We start from the raw sequence: 15,458 nt of genomic DNA, 5'->3' as shown, positions 1-15,458 counted from the left end.
TCTGGGATATATAATCACTAGTAGTTTTTGCCTGCTCCTAATAGAGGACAGCTCAGGGATATAAAACCACTAGTATTTTTTGTCGCTCCTAATAGAAGATAAATGGGTTCTTGTATTTTGAAAAATATTTATTTTTATTACAAAAATATAAAAAGAAAGAAAACAAAAAGAAAAAAGAAAGAAAAAAACAGAACAGAGCGAGGGCACGAGCAACTGCTCTAATGGGCCCGGCCGATTAGTCCTAATGTCCTTGCCACGTCAATGAATACCAACGAAATTCCTTCAAGCTTCAAAATAGATCGGAATTAGAGAGTTCGGTGTGCTGATTTCCGGAATTGTAAGTTCAGGGTTCTAGCTTTTGTCTATATAAGTTTAAGGTTTGCTTTGGACCTTTTCTCTGCCACTATGACCAGCCTAACGACGTGATGTTGCCACGGAACCACATCAATGGCTTGAAAAGGTGCTCTGCGCTGCGTGGCGATTAAACTTTGTACGTGACGCCTACCAGTTGACACCCAACGACCAACCGTGCTCAGCAACCTTTAAGACGGGCCCTGCGACGCCCCCGCCAAATAAGTGCGCGTACCATCATTTTGAGCTCCACTCGTACACGTTTCGGTGAGGACCGTACAAAGCCAACGAGGATCAAAATCAAACGGCCATACTTGCGTACGGCGGAATCCACCAAACATGAACGGTGCCTTGTTAATTTATATGGGCGCCATCACAAGCATTCATACGTCGCCGGTCTGCACTCTCGTCAGACTCGGACCCGGGTGGTTTGAAGATGTGTCGGCCTTTTTGAAGGAGCAGTGCAAGTTAATACTCTGCTGTGCTCTGCGGCAATACGAAATCAGTAATGGCCACCCGTCCGTCCGTCATCACCATCCGTTGCCTGATCTTCTTTGCTTGTGCAGCAGCTCGGGTACTGCTTTCAGCGGAGCTGCACAGTGTATGGTACGGAAAAACATGGCAAGAAAACGCACCTCGTGGCACCGAACGGAAGGGGAAGGAGATGGGTGCAAAGTGCAAACCACCAGAAAGAGCAAGGTGTCGAGATAAAGATAATTCCTCTTGAACCTTGATCACTTTCGGGGCTGGTGGCAGTATACCAGGACAAGTGGGAGACAGCGGTGAAGATAGGGATGGCAAAGATTGAACCCTAAATTAATGACGGTACATTTAACGTTCCGGTCATACACATGTCAAGATCGCACATAGTTCCCCGGAGAAGAGCCATGCTTACGATATCGGCCATTCCCATTACCACCACAAAGACCAGCAAGCTAAACATCCGATCGATGTGTCACTGGATGACGAAGCCTTTCGAAACCAGGGGCAAGCCATAAATCTAGAAGCACTGCTAGGTACGTAGAACCGATCGATGTACTACGGAGTATGAAAACTGAGAAAACCTAGAAGAAAGCAGTACTAAAACAATAGCAGAAAGCAGTACTAGAATGGACTGGACAGACGTCATTTCCTCTTGTCCGTAACCATGTTTCAACACATGGTCCGGCCGGCGGCCGGAAGGTGGTGTCCTGAAGCACGTAAAGCGGCATGCGGTGTCAAGTTCGCGCTTGCCCCCAACCAACTCCCAACTATCAGCGCGACGGGGCGACTGTGCCACCATTTTCCACACTCCATTAGTGCCCCCGGCCCCTTCCGACTTGCCACGCTCAACGTTGCGACCGCGATGCCCGCATATCATGGTGTCATCACCAGCACGCCCGCATACCGGATTCGTAGCCCCCATGGCCATGGCCCATGGGGACGGCTACCACACTGCCCCTGTTCACCGATCTTGACGAGCAGCAACCCGGCAACGTAGCCTAGCTCGTAGCCGCCCCGTGCAGCGTATGTACACTGGCCAGCATGGCTGCTACAGCCCTCAATAAGTGCTTTGGGCAATACACAGGCATCCAGCAACCACCGGAGATGGACGACCATTATGGGGGCCGGTGCGGTCCATGGACCGGCAGTTCGGCGTTCCGGTCGGAAATCGGCATCGGAAAAACTGATACTCGATCCTACCTTACCCTCTCTAGCATGCGTAGCAGGCTAGGGCTAGCACGTGTGAAGTGGTCAGGCGGCGAGCGAACGACCGACCTCGCAGTCACGCTCGCCGCCCGCGCAACCGTCCGCTGCCGGAGAAGAAGACGTGGAGGCGCGCGCCACGCTGCCGGTGGAGCCGTATCGGCATGGGGCGCGACGACGGCGACCGACATTCAATCCCATCGCGCGCGCGAGGCGGGGACGGTTGATCGACTCCATCGACCACGTCGTTTTTCGTATGCAGGGCAGGTGCAACTCTGGCTACGTACGTATGGCCGGCGTACAGCCAGTTCTGCACCGTACTGTACTTACGTATTTTACGTACCTGCACCCGGCGGCGACTCAGTGATGCATTGCTGCTACACTCCTCCACTGTAGGAGTGGTGCATTGCTTGCGTCGGGGCAGTTAATAGATCGAGCTGTGCAAATTAATTCCCCGCAACCACCTACATCTACTCTCTGACCTGGTTCTATAAATATCGGCGTTCGTGCTCGGTACAAGGACACATCTCCTCTTTGTGGCAGTTCCAAGTGAGCAGATCATCCTCACATTGCGAGCTGTCGTCAGTTTCCTCATTGGTGCCCTCCATGGATAGGCTCGTCGCCGCCGGCATCCTTGGCTTTCTACTGGTCAGTTCCTCACTACCATGCCCTTCGTTTTCCGTCCCTAATTTATTCATCATCTCCAACACACCTGCATGTAGACGTGGTTGTGTTCTTCATTTCTCCTACTCTACTTCTCGTGGGAGGCATATTGCTCTGCTCTATTGTTCTTCCTAGCTAGTTCCATGCTTATTCGAGTAGCAACCAAAACATATGGTGCTCTACATCTGAAAAAAAGGAAAAGAACAACATAGCGATTTATACTAATTTAAAGAGTATAAAATGGTGTTTACATGAAGAAGAATACCCAAAATAATAGTGTGCTATGTGCTATGCCTCGACTGAGATTTAGCAATCTCGTTCCTATTAAGCTAGTACTATGTGCTAAAAAGTCGATTACGTGAAAATCAAAAGCTTTATGTGTGACATATACAAGGTGTTCAACCTGTAGGCTACTGTGATTTTGCTAGATTTGTTAAGCTGGTATATGTTTCTACCAGTCCCGTGATAGAGCAAAGGGATCAAGGTTCGAGAGTGACAGTACACTATTATGTGTATACATCATGAGAGGAGCAATTTTTTTCATCAAAGTGTTAATCGCTGATGATCTCAAATACTCCGTCGAAACTGACCATATAATTTGCATGCAGATTGCGTCGGTAGGAAGCCATGCCCATGCAGCTCGTGCTCCGGAGCAATACTGGAAGTCTGCTCTTCCCAACACCCCTATGCCAAGCTCCCTCTCTCAACTCCTAAACAATCAAGGTATACTACTCTACATCTCTTAAGCAAACAGCTTCGGTACACGGGAAAGCATTGACCCTTCTCCGCCTCTCCCTGCTTTCCACAGCCGGAGGCACGTCGGTGAACGTCGGCTGGGGCGGTGTCCATGTCGACGCGGGTCATGGGATGCCCGGCGGCACGACGGTCGATGTTGGCAAGGGTGGCGTCGGCGTCAACGTCAAGCCTGGCAGCGCCAAGCCCGGCGGGACTACGGTCGGCGTCGGCAAGGGCGGCGTGGGTGTCAACGTCAAGCCTGCCTACGGCAAGCCCGGGGGCACAACCGTGGGCGTTGGCAAGGGCGGCGTGGACGTCAACGTCAAACCTGGCAGCGGCAAGCCCAGCGGCACGACGGTCGGCGTTGGCAAAGGCGGCGTGGGCGTCAACGTCAAGCCTGGCTACGGCAAGCCCGGCGGCACCACGGTCGGAGTAGGGAAGGGAGGCGTCGGCGTGAACGTGAAGCCTGGCGGCGGCACCACCGTCGGCGTCGGGAAAGGTGGCGTCGGCGTTAACGTGAAGCCTGCATACGGCAAGCCTGGTGGCACCGGCACCACCGTTGGCGTCGGGAAGGGCGGCGTCGGAGCCAACGTCAAGCCCGGCTACGGTAAGCCAGGCGGCACCACGGTCGGCGTCGGGAAGGGCGGCGTCGGCGTCAACGTCAGGCCTGGCTACGGCAAGCCAGGCGGCAAACCCCGGGGCAAGCCTGTCCACGTCAACGTCTCGCCTTTCATATACAACTACGCCGCGACGGAGACGCAGCTGCACGACGACCCCAGCGCCGCGCTCTTCTTCCTGGAGAAGGATCTGCACGCCGGGAAGAAGATGAAGGTCCATTTCATGGCCACCCCGGGCGCCGGCGAGAAGTTCCTGCCGAGAAGCGAGGCCGACGCCATCCCGTTCTCGTCGGAGAAGGTCCCCGAGATCCTCAGCCGCTTCTCGGTGGCGCCGGACTCCGCCGAGGCGGCGGAGATGAAGCAGACGCTGCGCGAGTGCGAGGCGACGGCAGCCAAGGGGGAGAAGAAGTCGTGCGCCACGTCGCTGGAGTCCATGGTGGACTTCGCCACGTCCAGCCTGGGGACCAGCCACGTGAGGGCCGCCTCCACGGTGGTCGGGAAGGAGGGGTCGCCGGAGCAGGAGTACACCATGGCCGGCGTGAGGCGCGCGGCGGGGGCCGATCAGCTGGTGGCCTGCCACGCGGAGCCGTACGCGTACGCCGTGTTCGCGTGCCACCTGACGCGGGCGACGAGGGCGTACACGGTGTCGATGGTCGGCAAGGACGGCACGGCGGTGGAGGCCGTGGCGGTGTGCCACGCCAACACGGCCGGCTGGAACCCGAGGCACGTCGCGTTCCAGGTGCTCAAGGTGAAGCCCGGCGGGGCGCCGGTGTGCCACTTCCTGCCGCAGGACCACGTCGTCTGGACCCGCAGCGGCTGAAGAAGCCCCCGGATCTGTGCCGTTCGTTCGTAAGCACCATACAGTTCAGTGCTTTGCTATTTGAATTTGGATGATGCCTGCGTTCGTTTACGTTCTAGCTTCTGCAGACGCTGCTGTGTCCTATATTATGACTTTATGAGTATATGGTATCTTGCATCCTGGCATACATTTCCGTTGTTGTTGCCTATTGTATTTGGATGGCGTTGCCAGTATCGCCAGCTTGTACGGAGTGTGGGCTGTTTGCTGTATAGTTTAGCACGTTGATGCAATAAACATACTGGTACTTATTTACCCTTCTTTCGTCATCGTCGATCTATGCTATTTCTCCATTTCAAAATCGATCAATGATGTAAGAAAAACTTCTCTTGATCGTCAACTTAACCAGACAGAGCATGGGAATTCAAATATGGAAGGCGCCAACTAAGGCCCTGTTCAGTAATAACCCTCGAATCCTGGAATAGGAAAATTGCAACTTCGTCGTTTTGAACTGCAGCTCCACCAACTCCGTTACCGGAGTTGTAGAGCAGAGCGGTACCAAGCAGGCCCTAAGAGCATCTCCAACAGGCGCCGGACGCGCGGCGCGCAAAAAACAGATTTACCGCGCGCGCATCGTCTGGTTTGGCGCGGCGCGCAGTGCCCGCTCCAGCAGCCGCGCTGAAATGCAGCGCGCGCGCCGCTCCAGCAGCGCGCAAAAATGCAGCGCGCGCGACTCGCCAGTGCATTGCATATGGCATTTTCAACACAAAATGATGAACATTTTCAACACAAAATTTCACACAAACAAGTTGATGAAAAAAAGTTCATGCCCACAAGTTTAAAATCATGCCCACAAGTTCATCCAACCAAGTTTAAAATGCAAATCAAGTTCAATACACAAATGAAAGACACATCATTCCTCGTCCTCGTCTTCGTCCTCGTCCTCATCTTCGGAAGACGATCCTTCCGCCTCCGAAGATGAATCTTCCTCCCTCTCTTCATCGCGCACCGCATCACGTGAAGCTCCGACGGTGTTGGCAAGATCTTCAACGGCATCTTCATGGGAATGTGTGCGAGGAGGCACATTGAAAGACATTCTGCCCATGGCGGCCGGAGGTGCACCATGCCTCCCATGAGAGAAGCAAAACTCATGCCTCCCATGGTGGCCATAGCGTCGGCGGGAGCTCCAAAGCCACCCAAGCCACCCATGCCACCCATGGCGCCGAAGCCACCGCCACCCATGGCGCCGATACCACCGCCACCCATTGCACGAACCATGGCTCTTTTTTGGATCAAGACTTCTTCACGGGCTAGATTGACATACTCCATTTGCGCCACATTGAGGTTAGATGTGTCCAAGAAGAACAAGTGCTTCTCCTATTCCAACAATTTAGTACGCTCCTCATTGCTCACCTTCCTCTCCTCCAAAGCCACCTTTCTCTCCTCGGCCGCCACCCTCCTCTCCTCGGCCGCCAACCTCCTCTCCTCGGCCGCGGCATCTTGGTTCCTTGTCATTTTCCTCACCTTGTTGGCTTCTTTTCTTGCCTTCACAATTGCTTCCATAGCATTTTTGAGCTCATCATCTCCTTTCCTCTTTTTCTTTTCGGTTTTGTCTTTCTTGCACCCATCCGGTCGCTTTGGCTTCGAGTATGAAACCGAGTTGGGTGTGGGGCTTCTCTTGCCGTCATCACTTGATGCATCATCCTCCTCATCATCATCATCATCCAACTTAATTGTTCGCTTTCGTTTGTTGCTCAAATGCAAATCATCCAAATCTTCACGCTTCTTCCATTTCTCATCATCCTTCAACACTTCATAGCAATGAGGCAAACCAAATACCCTTCCTTTCTTGATCTTCCCCTTCTTGGTTTTCCTCTCCTCTTCTTTGAACAAGTTTTGCGCAATGTTGTACTACATGAAAACAAAACAAGTTAGCACCACCAACAAGTAGATGAACATGTATGAAATGCCACTTACTCTATCGTCATCATTTGTGCCACTTGGGTGCAACGTGTCAACCGCCTTTTGACAGGCCGTCCACCTTTGACAATCCGAGTTGATTGTCGACCACCGGGACCTAAGTGATCGGCCGAAGCGGTTAATTCCACTCACATTGCGAACATCAAAGTGTTCCTTCATCCGAAGCCAATAATCATCTCTACTTTGATCACCTCCAACAGATGGATCCCTCGACACTTGCAATCAAGTATTGCATAGTAAGATGTCATCGGCGTTGCTGTAATTGCCCGCTCTTCCTTTCGGTGCGTCGACAATGCCCTCACCCTCCTCGCCCACCTCGAACTCATGGTTTTCGAAATGCATGTCATTGGTTTGAGACCAATGCGAATTGTTGGAGCCAACACCCATCGTGGACATGTATGCATCATCATTAAGACTACAAATTTTTTTGCACAATGCAAATAAGCTATCTATATGTGAATGCATTCAAAAAATAACAAAAAAATGAAAAGTTAGAATTTTTTACCTTGGAGGCATTTCGTCGAACATGTTGTGCGCGCCGGCCGCCGGCTCAACGAGTGAGCTCGCCGGCGCTTCGGCAGCCGCCGCGCTCGTCGCACGCCCCGCAAGCTTCTTCCTCCTCGCTTTGGAGGTGCCGGAGCCGTCCGCCGCCTTGTTTTTCTTTGCCGATGTCTTGCCCTTCTTTGGCGGCGCCGCATTGGGGAGCTTTGAGGAGGAGGGGGCGGCGGCTCGGGCCGGCGCCGGCGCGACGCCACCCGCCGCCGAGGTCATCCGCGGCGGCATGAAGAGGCCGCGCGCGAGGCCGATGGTCGGAGGAGCTCCGACGGAGGCGAGGCCAACGCCACTGGGGCTAGGGTTTGCGGCGGCGGCGACGGCGGGGGCGGGGGGGGGGGGGGGGGTCGCGGCTATAGGACGGAGTGAGCGGGGTGCCGGCGCGTGCGTCCATGGGTGCAGGTCGCCGGCGCCGGCGCGCGCGGGGCTTTGGAGCGGGAGAAGACAGAGCGAGCAAGTGTGCTGCGCGCGGAAGCGGAGGCTGCAAATACACCGCGCGGGGTACCGCTTCCTGCCGCGTGCCCAACTGCTTATACCACGCGCGCGGTTATTGCGCGCCCGCTGGAGCCATCCGCCGGGTTGCGTGCGCTAAAGTGAGTATTTACGACGCTGCGCCTGTTTAGCGCGCCTGTTGAAGATGCTCTAAGACTCGTCTGTAGAGCTGAAATAGATCTCGCCAACGAACCAGACAATCAAGATGCCACCGGTTTATTCAAGGTTATCTCACCCTATTCCATGGCCACAGCCAGGAAAGCAATTATGAGAAGAAAAGGTTAAGGCCTCTTTTGGTTCATAGGATAGGATTATCATAGAAATAGAAATTTTGTAGAAAATGAGATGGCATGTATCTCAAATCCTATGAGTAGAAATAGGAAACAAGATGTCATTTGGTTGACACCAAAGGAATTTTTCCATTGAGTCTAGGCTTATTTTTATTTTTCTATGAAATGTGAAGGATAGGAACCAATCCTATGTAGGAATAGGAATCTATTCCTATGAAACAAAGGGCTCTAAAGGAAAAAATCCTATAAGAATCCTATCCTCTAAAATTCCTATGAAATTCCTCCAAACCAAAGGAGGCCTAAAGGTGTAAGAAATTAATACCAAGGAAAACAAAGACAGAAGAACCAAGGACAAACATATATGCAGATGGCTGAACGGGCATTCAGCCTGTCTCGAATGATACTGCAAGTTTAACTCTTCAAACGGAAATCCTGAATGATCATAGGGCGTCATAGTAAATATTCAAGACTGGCCATTGAGTACAGATTAGATAATACTCCTACATCATAAGGTCAACAAATTGAACAGAGTGTCACAAATTAAAACCACGTCAAATACAGCAACTACTGCTCTCACCTGATTTCACTTGTTTTCATCCCACTTCATAAAATTAAGTCACCACTCTTCATCTTTGAACCAAACCTACATCATCCCGAATACAGATACAACAGTGAAACAGGGGATGTGTTTGATTTCCCTTGTGATTTTTACTGTCGAAGAATAAATGATTGTTTATCTGTATTTATGTGCAGATATACATCTACTTTCTTGAAATCTTTGATCTACGCTGAATTGCTACCCCATAAATAACTGCGGAGCACGATAGATTGTTCGCACATACTTTCTTGCCCTGTTTGACTGAAAAATCACGACCACGTTTCAATGTTAAATTTACCAGCCCTTTCCAGTTTCCTGAGCCATCCTGAAGCAGCCTCACCACCTTTTTGGCGGATAACTTCTTCTAGTGCAGCTGTAACATCAGCAGGCATTTTGGTAGAAGACCCTGCAACGTATATTGCAGCCCCAGAGCATAATATGTTCCACACTCTTGCACTCTGCTCCTTTATCTTATGTTGTACATAGACCTTTTGAGGCTGATCCCTGGAAAAGGCAACAAAGAAACCACCGCCCTCTTTCAGGGACAGCACTCCCTTGTCCTGGGCATGCTTCAACCAGAAGTCCTTGTACAGAAAATCGTTGTCTTCATTTCTACAGCCAAAAAAGAACAGAATGGGAGCTGTTGATTCTCTCGCACTCTGTGCAGCCCTTTCCTCCACAAATGCTCGAAATGGTGCACATCCTGTTCCTGGTCCAATAAGTACAAGAGGAATCGATGGCTTGGGAGGAGGCAGGGATCCTTTGTGTACCCAACATGGTATAAGATTTTCTGCACATAAACAAAGTGACAATTAAGAGAGGTCAATGTTTTTTTTTTCTTCAGGGTGAATGGGTACATGTACTAAGTTAAAGTGAAAGTAAATGTTATTACAGCAGGAGCAGGAGCAGTGACATCCAGGAAAAGAACAGAAGGAAAGAAACAATGCATACCTTCATTTGGACTGAGACCTGCCAGCCATGTGGAGCAGAGACCCTGCCTTGTCCTCTTGAAAGGAGTAAGCCATGATACAATACTAACAGTCAAGTGTATCTGATTTGGATGTACTAATGGCGATGATGATATGGAAAAGGCCCGTTTCTTCAATGGAGGAGTTAGTTGCACCAGCCATTCAAAAGGCATGTGCACCGAGGGAAAATCCTCCAGTACCTAAAAGTAGCACAAAACCATATCTCACGGTTCAACCATGAAAAAAATTCCAAAGACAATGGCCTATTGTCATATAAATGGTATAACTTGCACACACTAATTTTTTGTATTGCAAGAACGGCATATAGAAAATCTCCAGTTAAGACATAACTTACTTCTAGAACAGTCCGACTCTCCTTTTGATTGTACTGGTAGAGGTCATCTCTACCTTCAGGAGAAGCAAAATACTGAAGCCTTTCCTTTTCATGTTCAGCTGTTGCAAAATGGCTCATGATCTACAACAGAAAATTGAAGTTGTGTGAACATCAAAGATGACTCATTAGCCATATAAATCAGGATATCACTGGCATCCATTAGCTATCAACAGCTAGAAAGGAAGTGCATGGGATAAAGCATTCAGGGTAGCTGTTCTTGCCTCAAAGAAATACCGACGAGGGGAAGCTGATGCAACATCCATTGTCAAAGCAACAAAGGTGCTTAACTTGATGCGACCCATCGAGCCATTCAGAAGTGAACCGTTGGGAACTTCATCCCCTCCCTTTGCTCTAATCTGGGCAAACAAAATAGTCTCTTTTTTAGTTAGCTAAATAACTGCAACAGGTTGACTAGTTGATAAGATATAAAAAGGCACAAGTATCTCTAGTTTTCTCCCCTTTATTGATAAACTTAATAATCATGTATTCGAGAAAGAAAGAAAAAGGATGTAGGAAATATAAACCATAACTTGCTACAAAAGCAATGACCCAGTTAAAGCAGTTGTATTTAATTTTGCAACAAACAATGCGCAGACAGATACTACTATGGACCGAGATACTAAAGGAAGTTAAGTCAGTGCCGGAGGAAACACAAACGTACAAGAAACTAAATCAAGCAGATAAAACAAAACAGATCAACCTACCGTTATGTAACAATCTGGATCCAAGTTACAGCGTTCAATGAAAGCATTAACAGCTGATGGATTCTGACTTGGTAGAATTTCTAACGCATCGCCAACTTGATAGCTGATCCCCTAACATGGCAAAAAATAAACAATCTTACAACCTCTTCACATTAACAAGATGACTGTGAGCTAACATCATATGGAACAAAGAACGCACTGAAGATGGATCTTCCAATTCAAAGTGGCGCACATCTTTCTCATAATCCTCCTTAGTCAAACGCTGATTTGTTACCTAAAAAGGTAAGCAGGATCATCAGTGACATGAACTAAAAGAATAAAGATGGATCGACTAAATTACAACAATTTTTACATCAACAACCTATTATATACTCACAGAACAGGAGGAGCATCCCCACAATGAACCATAACTATCCCCAGTCTGTTGTTTATCATACTACCACCCATAGATTATTCATTACTCTTGTTTAATAAGGTTCGACTTTTTTAGCATGGTAAATATCTCCCCGTGCAAGCCGAACCTCCTGAGCAAAGGAGCATCACGTTCATGACATAGAACTGCAACTTGAGCTTGGCATGCACAGTTAGTGGCAAGCTTCTCGCAGCGAATGGACAGTTTAAGTGTCTACGGAACAACAGGGCATCAACTAGTGCTATAGAGCTTGCCTTTGCAATCAGAGCTTTCCTATGGTAATGAAAAAGAAAAAAATTGTGTATGGTCGACTGTTGTCCAGTGTCCACTCTTTTTTCCCCACAAAAAAGAGCTTGTCTATGGTGAACACTGCCCACTGAAAATATAAATGGTCAAATAAGCTAAATCCAGCATAAGGTGCCTTGCCAGCCAACAGGAAATCTACTCCAGTCTTATGCATACATAAATACTAATTCAGTGTAAGTTCAGGAGAGTTAAAACTCCAAAATACCCAATTAAATTATAGCTGACGAAGTCTACTTTATACAAGTAAGTTCAAACCCTTTAAATAGTGTTATTCCCAGGAGCAAATACTATATTCAGTAATGACACAAGAAGGGGATAGTTTTATATGTAACTAAAGAAGATTCCCTAGAGATGAATGTGTGCTAATATTTAGAACTGCTAGATCATCTGAACCTGAAATAACCAACCATAAATGGGCGATAAAAGTAAAATAAAAATGGGTATAAACTGTTAAACACTTGGAGAGGGTACAGAACGTGCCATCTTTAACATGTATTGTGGCTCTCCATCACTATGGAACTTCAGAGCAGGGGACATTAAGCGTGCTCTCTTGATTAATTTCTTGGAGTCTGATGAAAAAATGACAGAATCTTTAGAAGAGACATTATACAACTGTTTACAGGTTATCGCTAACATTAGAATGATTGACGACAGCTCAGACCTGAAACAATGGAATCTGGAGGGGTATCATTGCAAGAGTAATATATGACTTCGATCTTTGAATCCCCCAAATAATTCAAATTAGGATTAATGATATCAGTTATTCTTGGTAGAAGTGACGGATTTGCTTTATTCAGCGATTCCCACAAAGACAGCAACCAAGGATCTAGAGCTCCTTCATATCTGACATACAACAAAATAATCTCAGGTGACTTTGAGAAATTTATTTCTAATACGAAAAAATAATGCTTAAGATTTAGATAACCAGCAAAATATGACATTAGACTTCCCCAAAACATGCAAATGAATATCATCATACCCTGAAGGGTGTTGGTCATCTCCCAAGCCTATCTCTATGATTATTTCTGCACCAAGTTGTAAAAGCCTTCTATCGATCTTCTTTGCAGGTAACTGCAGTGTGTATGCAACAGTGAGCAGGAAAACAGAGACAAGAAGCCAGTAAGATTTTAAGAAACAGAAGTCATGATGCATGAGCAACAAAGGGCAAAACCTACTACTACTGTTTAGAACATGCAGCATACAGCATGCAGCAAAGTAGCAATGAGAAATGAGCATGGTTTAGCATGCAGCAAATGCCAGTTCAGAACACATAGCCGTCATGTACAGTTTTTCATATCCGTTTCTTACATGGCGCAAACGAGTGTTCTACTTCTATTCATAATTAAGTTAAATCCCCGAAAACAGTGAACTACAGATAATTTTAACAAATCACGGCACATCATCATTATCTTAAAAAGCAAAATAGCAAGCTACAATATCCTTGTCATCAGAAGACTAACATTGTACTTCTGGTAGCCCGAATCGCCGAGCCCAAATACGGCAAAACGGAGCCCTTCCAGCCACCTGGCACCAAGGTCCTTCTTAAGAAGGTATCTCCAAAACCCCTGTCACATGCGAAACCCAATGTAAAAATGCTCAATTAACAAACCAAAATTGACAAACTTGCAAACAAAAATGTATTCTCAATTTCCCTTACCTTCATGGAATCCGGGGGATCGCCCTGCCCCGTGGTGGACACGACGAACACCACGGACATTTCGCCCGGCAAGCAACTCTGCACAGAGAAAGAAGAAGGCTTCAGATGACCTCAGATGGAAGGGTTGCGGGGTGAGTTTTCTAGGGTTAGGAGCTTACGGGGTCAAAGCTGTCCATGGAGAGGACGTCGACGGCCGGGCAGCCACCGCGCTCGGCCTCGCGCCCAACACGTTCGGCGGCGTCCATGGCGTTGCCGGTCTGCGACGCGTAGAGCACGAGGAGGCGGCCGGTCGCCGGAAGCGGCGGTGGCGGCTGCGGCGGCGACGGAGAGGGCCCCATGAGTCAGAAAAGGTTATGCGTGGAGTTTGGTTTGGCTTCAGGGGCCCTTCGGGAGTGCTCCACGGACCACGGCCGCCAACTTCCCGACTCTTCCGCGGCCTGCCGGCGGCCAGCTTCTCGCGTCAAACCAGATTTTCGAGAGCGCCCCCTATCTCGCTTACCGCGAGACCTACGGAAGCCTCGTTACTTGGTTAATTTTCACGTTTTTCAATTTTTTACTTCTTTTTTTTGCAAGAATTCAATTTTTTACTTCTTTTATACTTCCAAGTATTCTAAATAAATATAACACAAAAAACATTTTACATAAAACAATTTTAAACAATTTTAACCAAGTATTTGAAAAATGTTAAATGTTCTCATGTATACAGAAAATGTATACAAAAAATATACAATGTGTGTGAAAAAATATGATCATGTATTTAAAAAAAATTAATCAAACATTTGAAAAATGTTAAAATAAGTACTTGAAAAATGTGAATCAATCATTTCACAATTTTCTAATGTGTATAGAAAAAATGTTGACCATGCATTAAGAAAAAATAATCTTGTATTGTATATTTGTATTTAAAAATGTTAAAATTGTATTCTAAAAATGTGAATCAAGCATTTCACAATTTTCTAATGTGTATAGAAAAAAATTTGACCATGTATTAAGAAAAAATAATCTTGTATTGTATTTTAAAATGTTAAAGTTATATTCTAAAAATGTTAATCAAACATTTGAAAAACTTAATGTATATAGGAAAATGTTGATCACATACTAAAAACTATTAATATTGTATTTCAAAAATACTAATCAAGTATTTGAAAAATGTTAAATATGTAGAGAAAAATTTTAATCCTGTATTTGAAAAAAATAATCAAGCATCTGAATATTTTTTAATGTGTGTAAAAATGTTTACCGTTTTGTTAAAAAAAGATCCTATATTTGCAAAATGTTAATCAAGAATTAAAAAAATGCTAAATATGTGTATAGAAAAATATGACCTAAAAAATTGTATTTGAAAAATGTTAAACATATATTAGAAAGAAAATATTGACAGATACGAAAAATGTAGAATGGAAACCAAAAGATAAGATAAAAATAAAAAAATAATAAACAAAAAATACAATAAAAAACTATAAATGGAAAATTTATGGAAAATAGCAAAAACCGATAAAAAAACAAAAAAATGAAAACAAAGAAAGAAACAAAATCCGAAGACAGAGGGAAAATGAGAAAGAAACACAAACCGGTAAAAACCATGAAAGAAACAAAGAGAAACCAAAGAAAAATGAAGTATAACAACGAAAAAAACAAAAAACAGAGAAGGAATAAGAAAACCAAACAAAAAAACTAGAGAAAAACGTAAAAAACAAAAAGAAAAGAAAAGAAAAGGAAAAAAAGAGATCGAAAATGTGTAGAGAGCGAGCGAACAACGACAGATCAATGGACCTGTAGGGAATAACATCCTGGTCACCATGTTCCCGCGTGAAGGCATAACAAGGGGTTCCTCAAGCACCATTGTTACTGATGTTGACAATCATATCCATCTCAATGACAAGAAACAAACACCCTCCCCCGACCACACGCGAAGTGGGTGCCAGCTTCGATCCCACATCTAGAACCTAACCGATACATCGAGGATAACAACGCCGCCGGTGACTACACGAAGCACACAGAGATTTTTATGAGAGAATTTCATTTCTCTTCAACCTCAATATCAATTAGGGATGCACGTATCCTTTCAAATACAAATACTAGAAATTACAATCCTCGTAAAAAATAAAGGGTACGGTACCTATGCAACATGAGTCGTGAAACAGAGCCGGATGCCCAGGTTAATTACACGGCTGCATGCCTAACCACTGAGCCATGGAAATACCGGTGTACCCGCATACTCAAAGTAGAAGAACAGTACAGACAGTTTATACAGTAC

The 15,458-nt window shown here is 46.6% G+C and overlaps 2 protein-coding genes across 2 annotated transcripts; one reads left to right on the top strand and one right to left on the bottom strand.

The window, feature by feature from the left end:
- Positions 1-2,438: 2,438 nt before the first annotated feature.
- Positions 2,439-5,169, top strand: LOC123061990 (BURP domain-containing protein 3). The gene is made up of 3 exons (XM_044485285.1): positions 2,439-2,685; positions 3,309-3,423; positions 3,509-5,169. Exons 1-3 carry the CDS (start codon positions 2,644-2,646, stop codon positions 4,870-4,872), a joined length of 1,521 nt encoding a protein of 506 aa, XP_044341220.1. The 5' UTR covers positions 2,439-2,643; the 3' UTR covers positions 4,873-5,169.
- Positions 5,170-8,584: 3,415 nt separating this feature from the next.
- On the bottom strand, positions 8,585-13,663 carry LOC123061989 (NADPH-dependent diflavin oxidoreductase 1). The gene is made up of 12 exons (XM_044485284.1): positions 13,360-13,663; positions 13,202-13,279; positions 13,005-13,109; positions 12,524-12,615; positions 12,206-12,387; positions 12,025-12,113; positions 11,026-11,100; positions 10,827-10,937; positions 10,344-10,478; positions 10,084-10,203; positions 9,712-9,928; positions 8,585-9,550 (listed from the first exon to the last, which is right to left on the bottom strand). Exons 1-12 carry the CDS (start codon positions 13,537-13,539, stop codon positions 9,030-9,032), a joined length of 1,905 nt encoding a protein of 634 aa, XP_044341219.1. The 5' UTR covers positions 13,540-13,663; the 3' UTR covers positions 8,585-9,029.
- Between the last annotated feature and the right edge of the window lie 1,795 nt (positions 13,664-15,458).

The sequence above is a fragment of the Triticum aestivum genome, chromosome 3A (genome assembly GCF_018294505.1).
Source record: "Triticum aestivum cultivar Chinese Spring chromosome 3A, IWGSC CS RefSeq v2.1, whole genome shotgun sequence".
In the NCBI taxonomy this organism is placed as follows: Eukaryota; Viridiplantae; Streptophyta; class Magnoliopsida; order Poales; family Poaceae; genus Triticum; species Triticum aestivum.
This window is presented reverse-complemented; position numbering and strand designations above follow the sequence as displayed.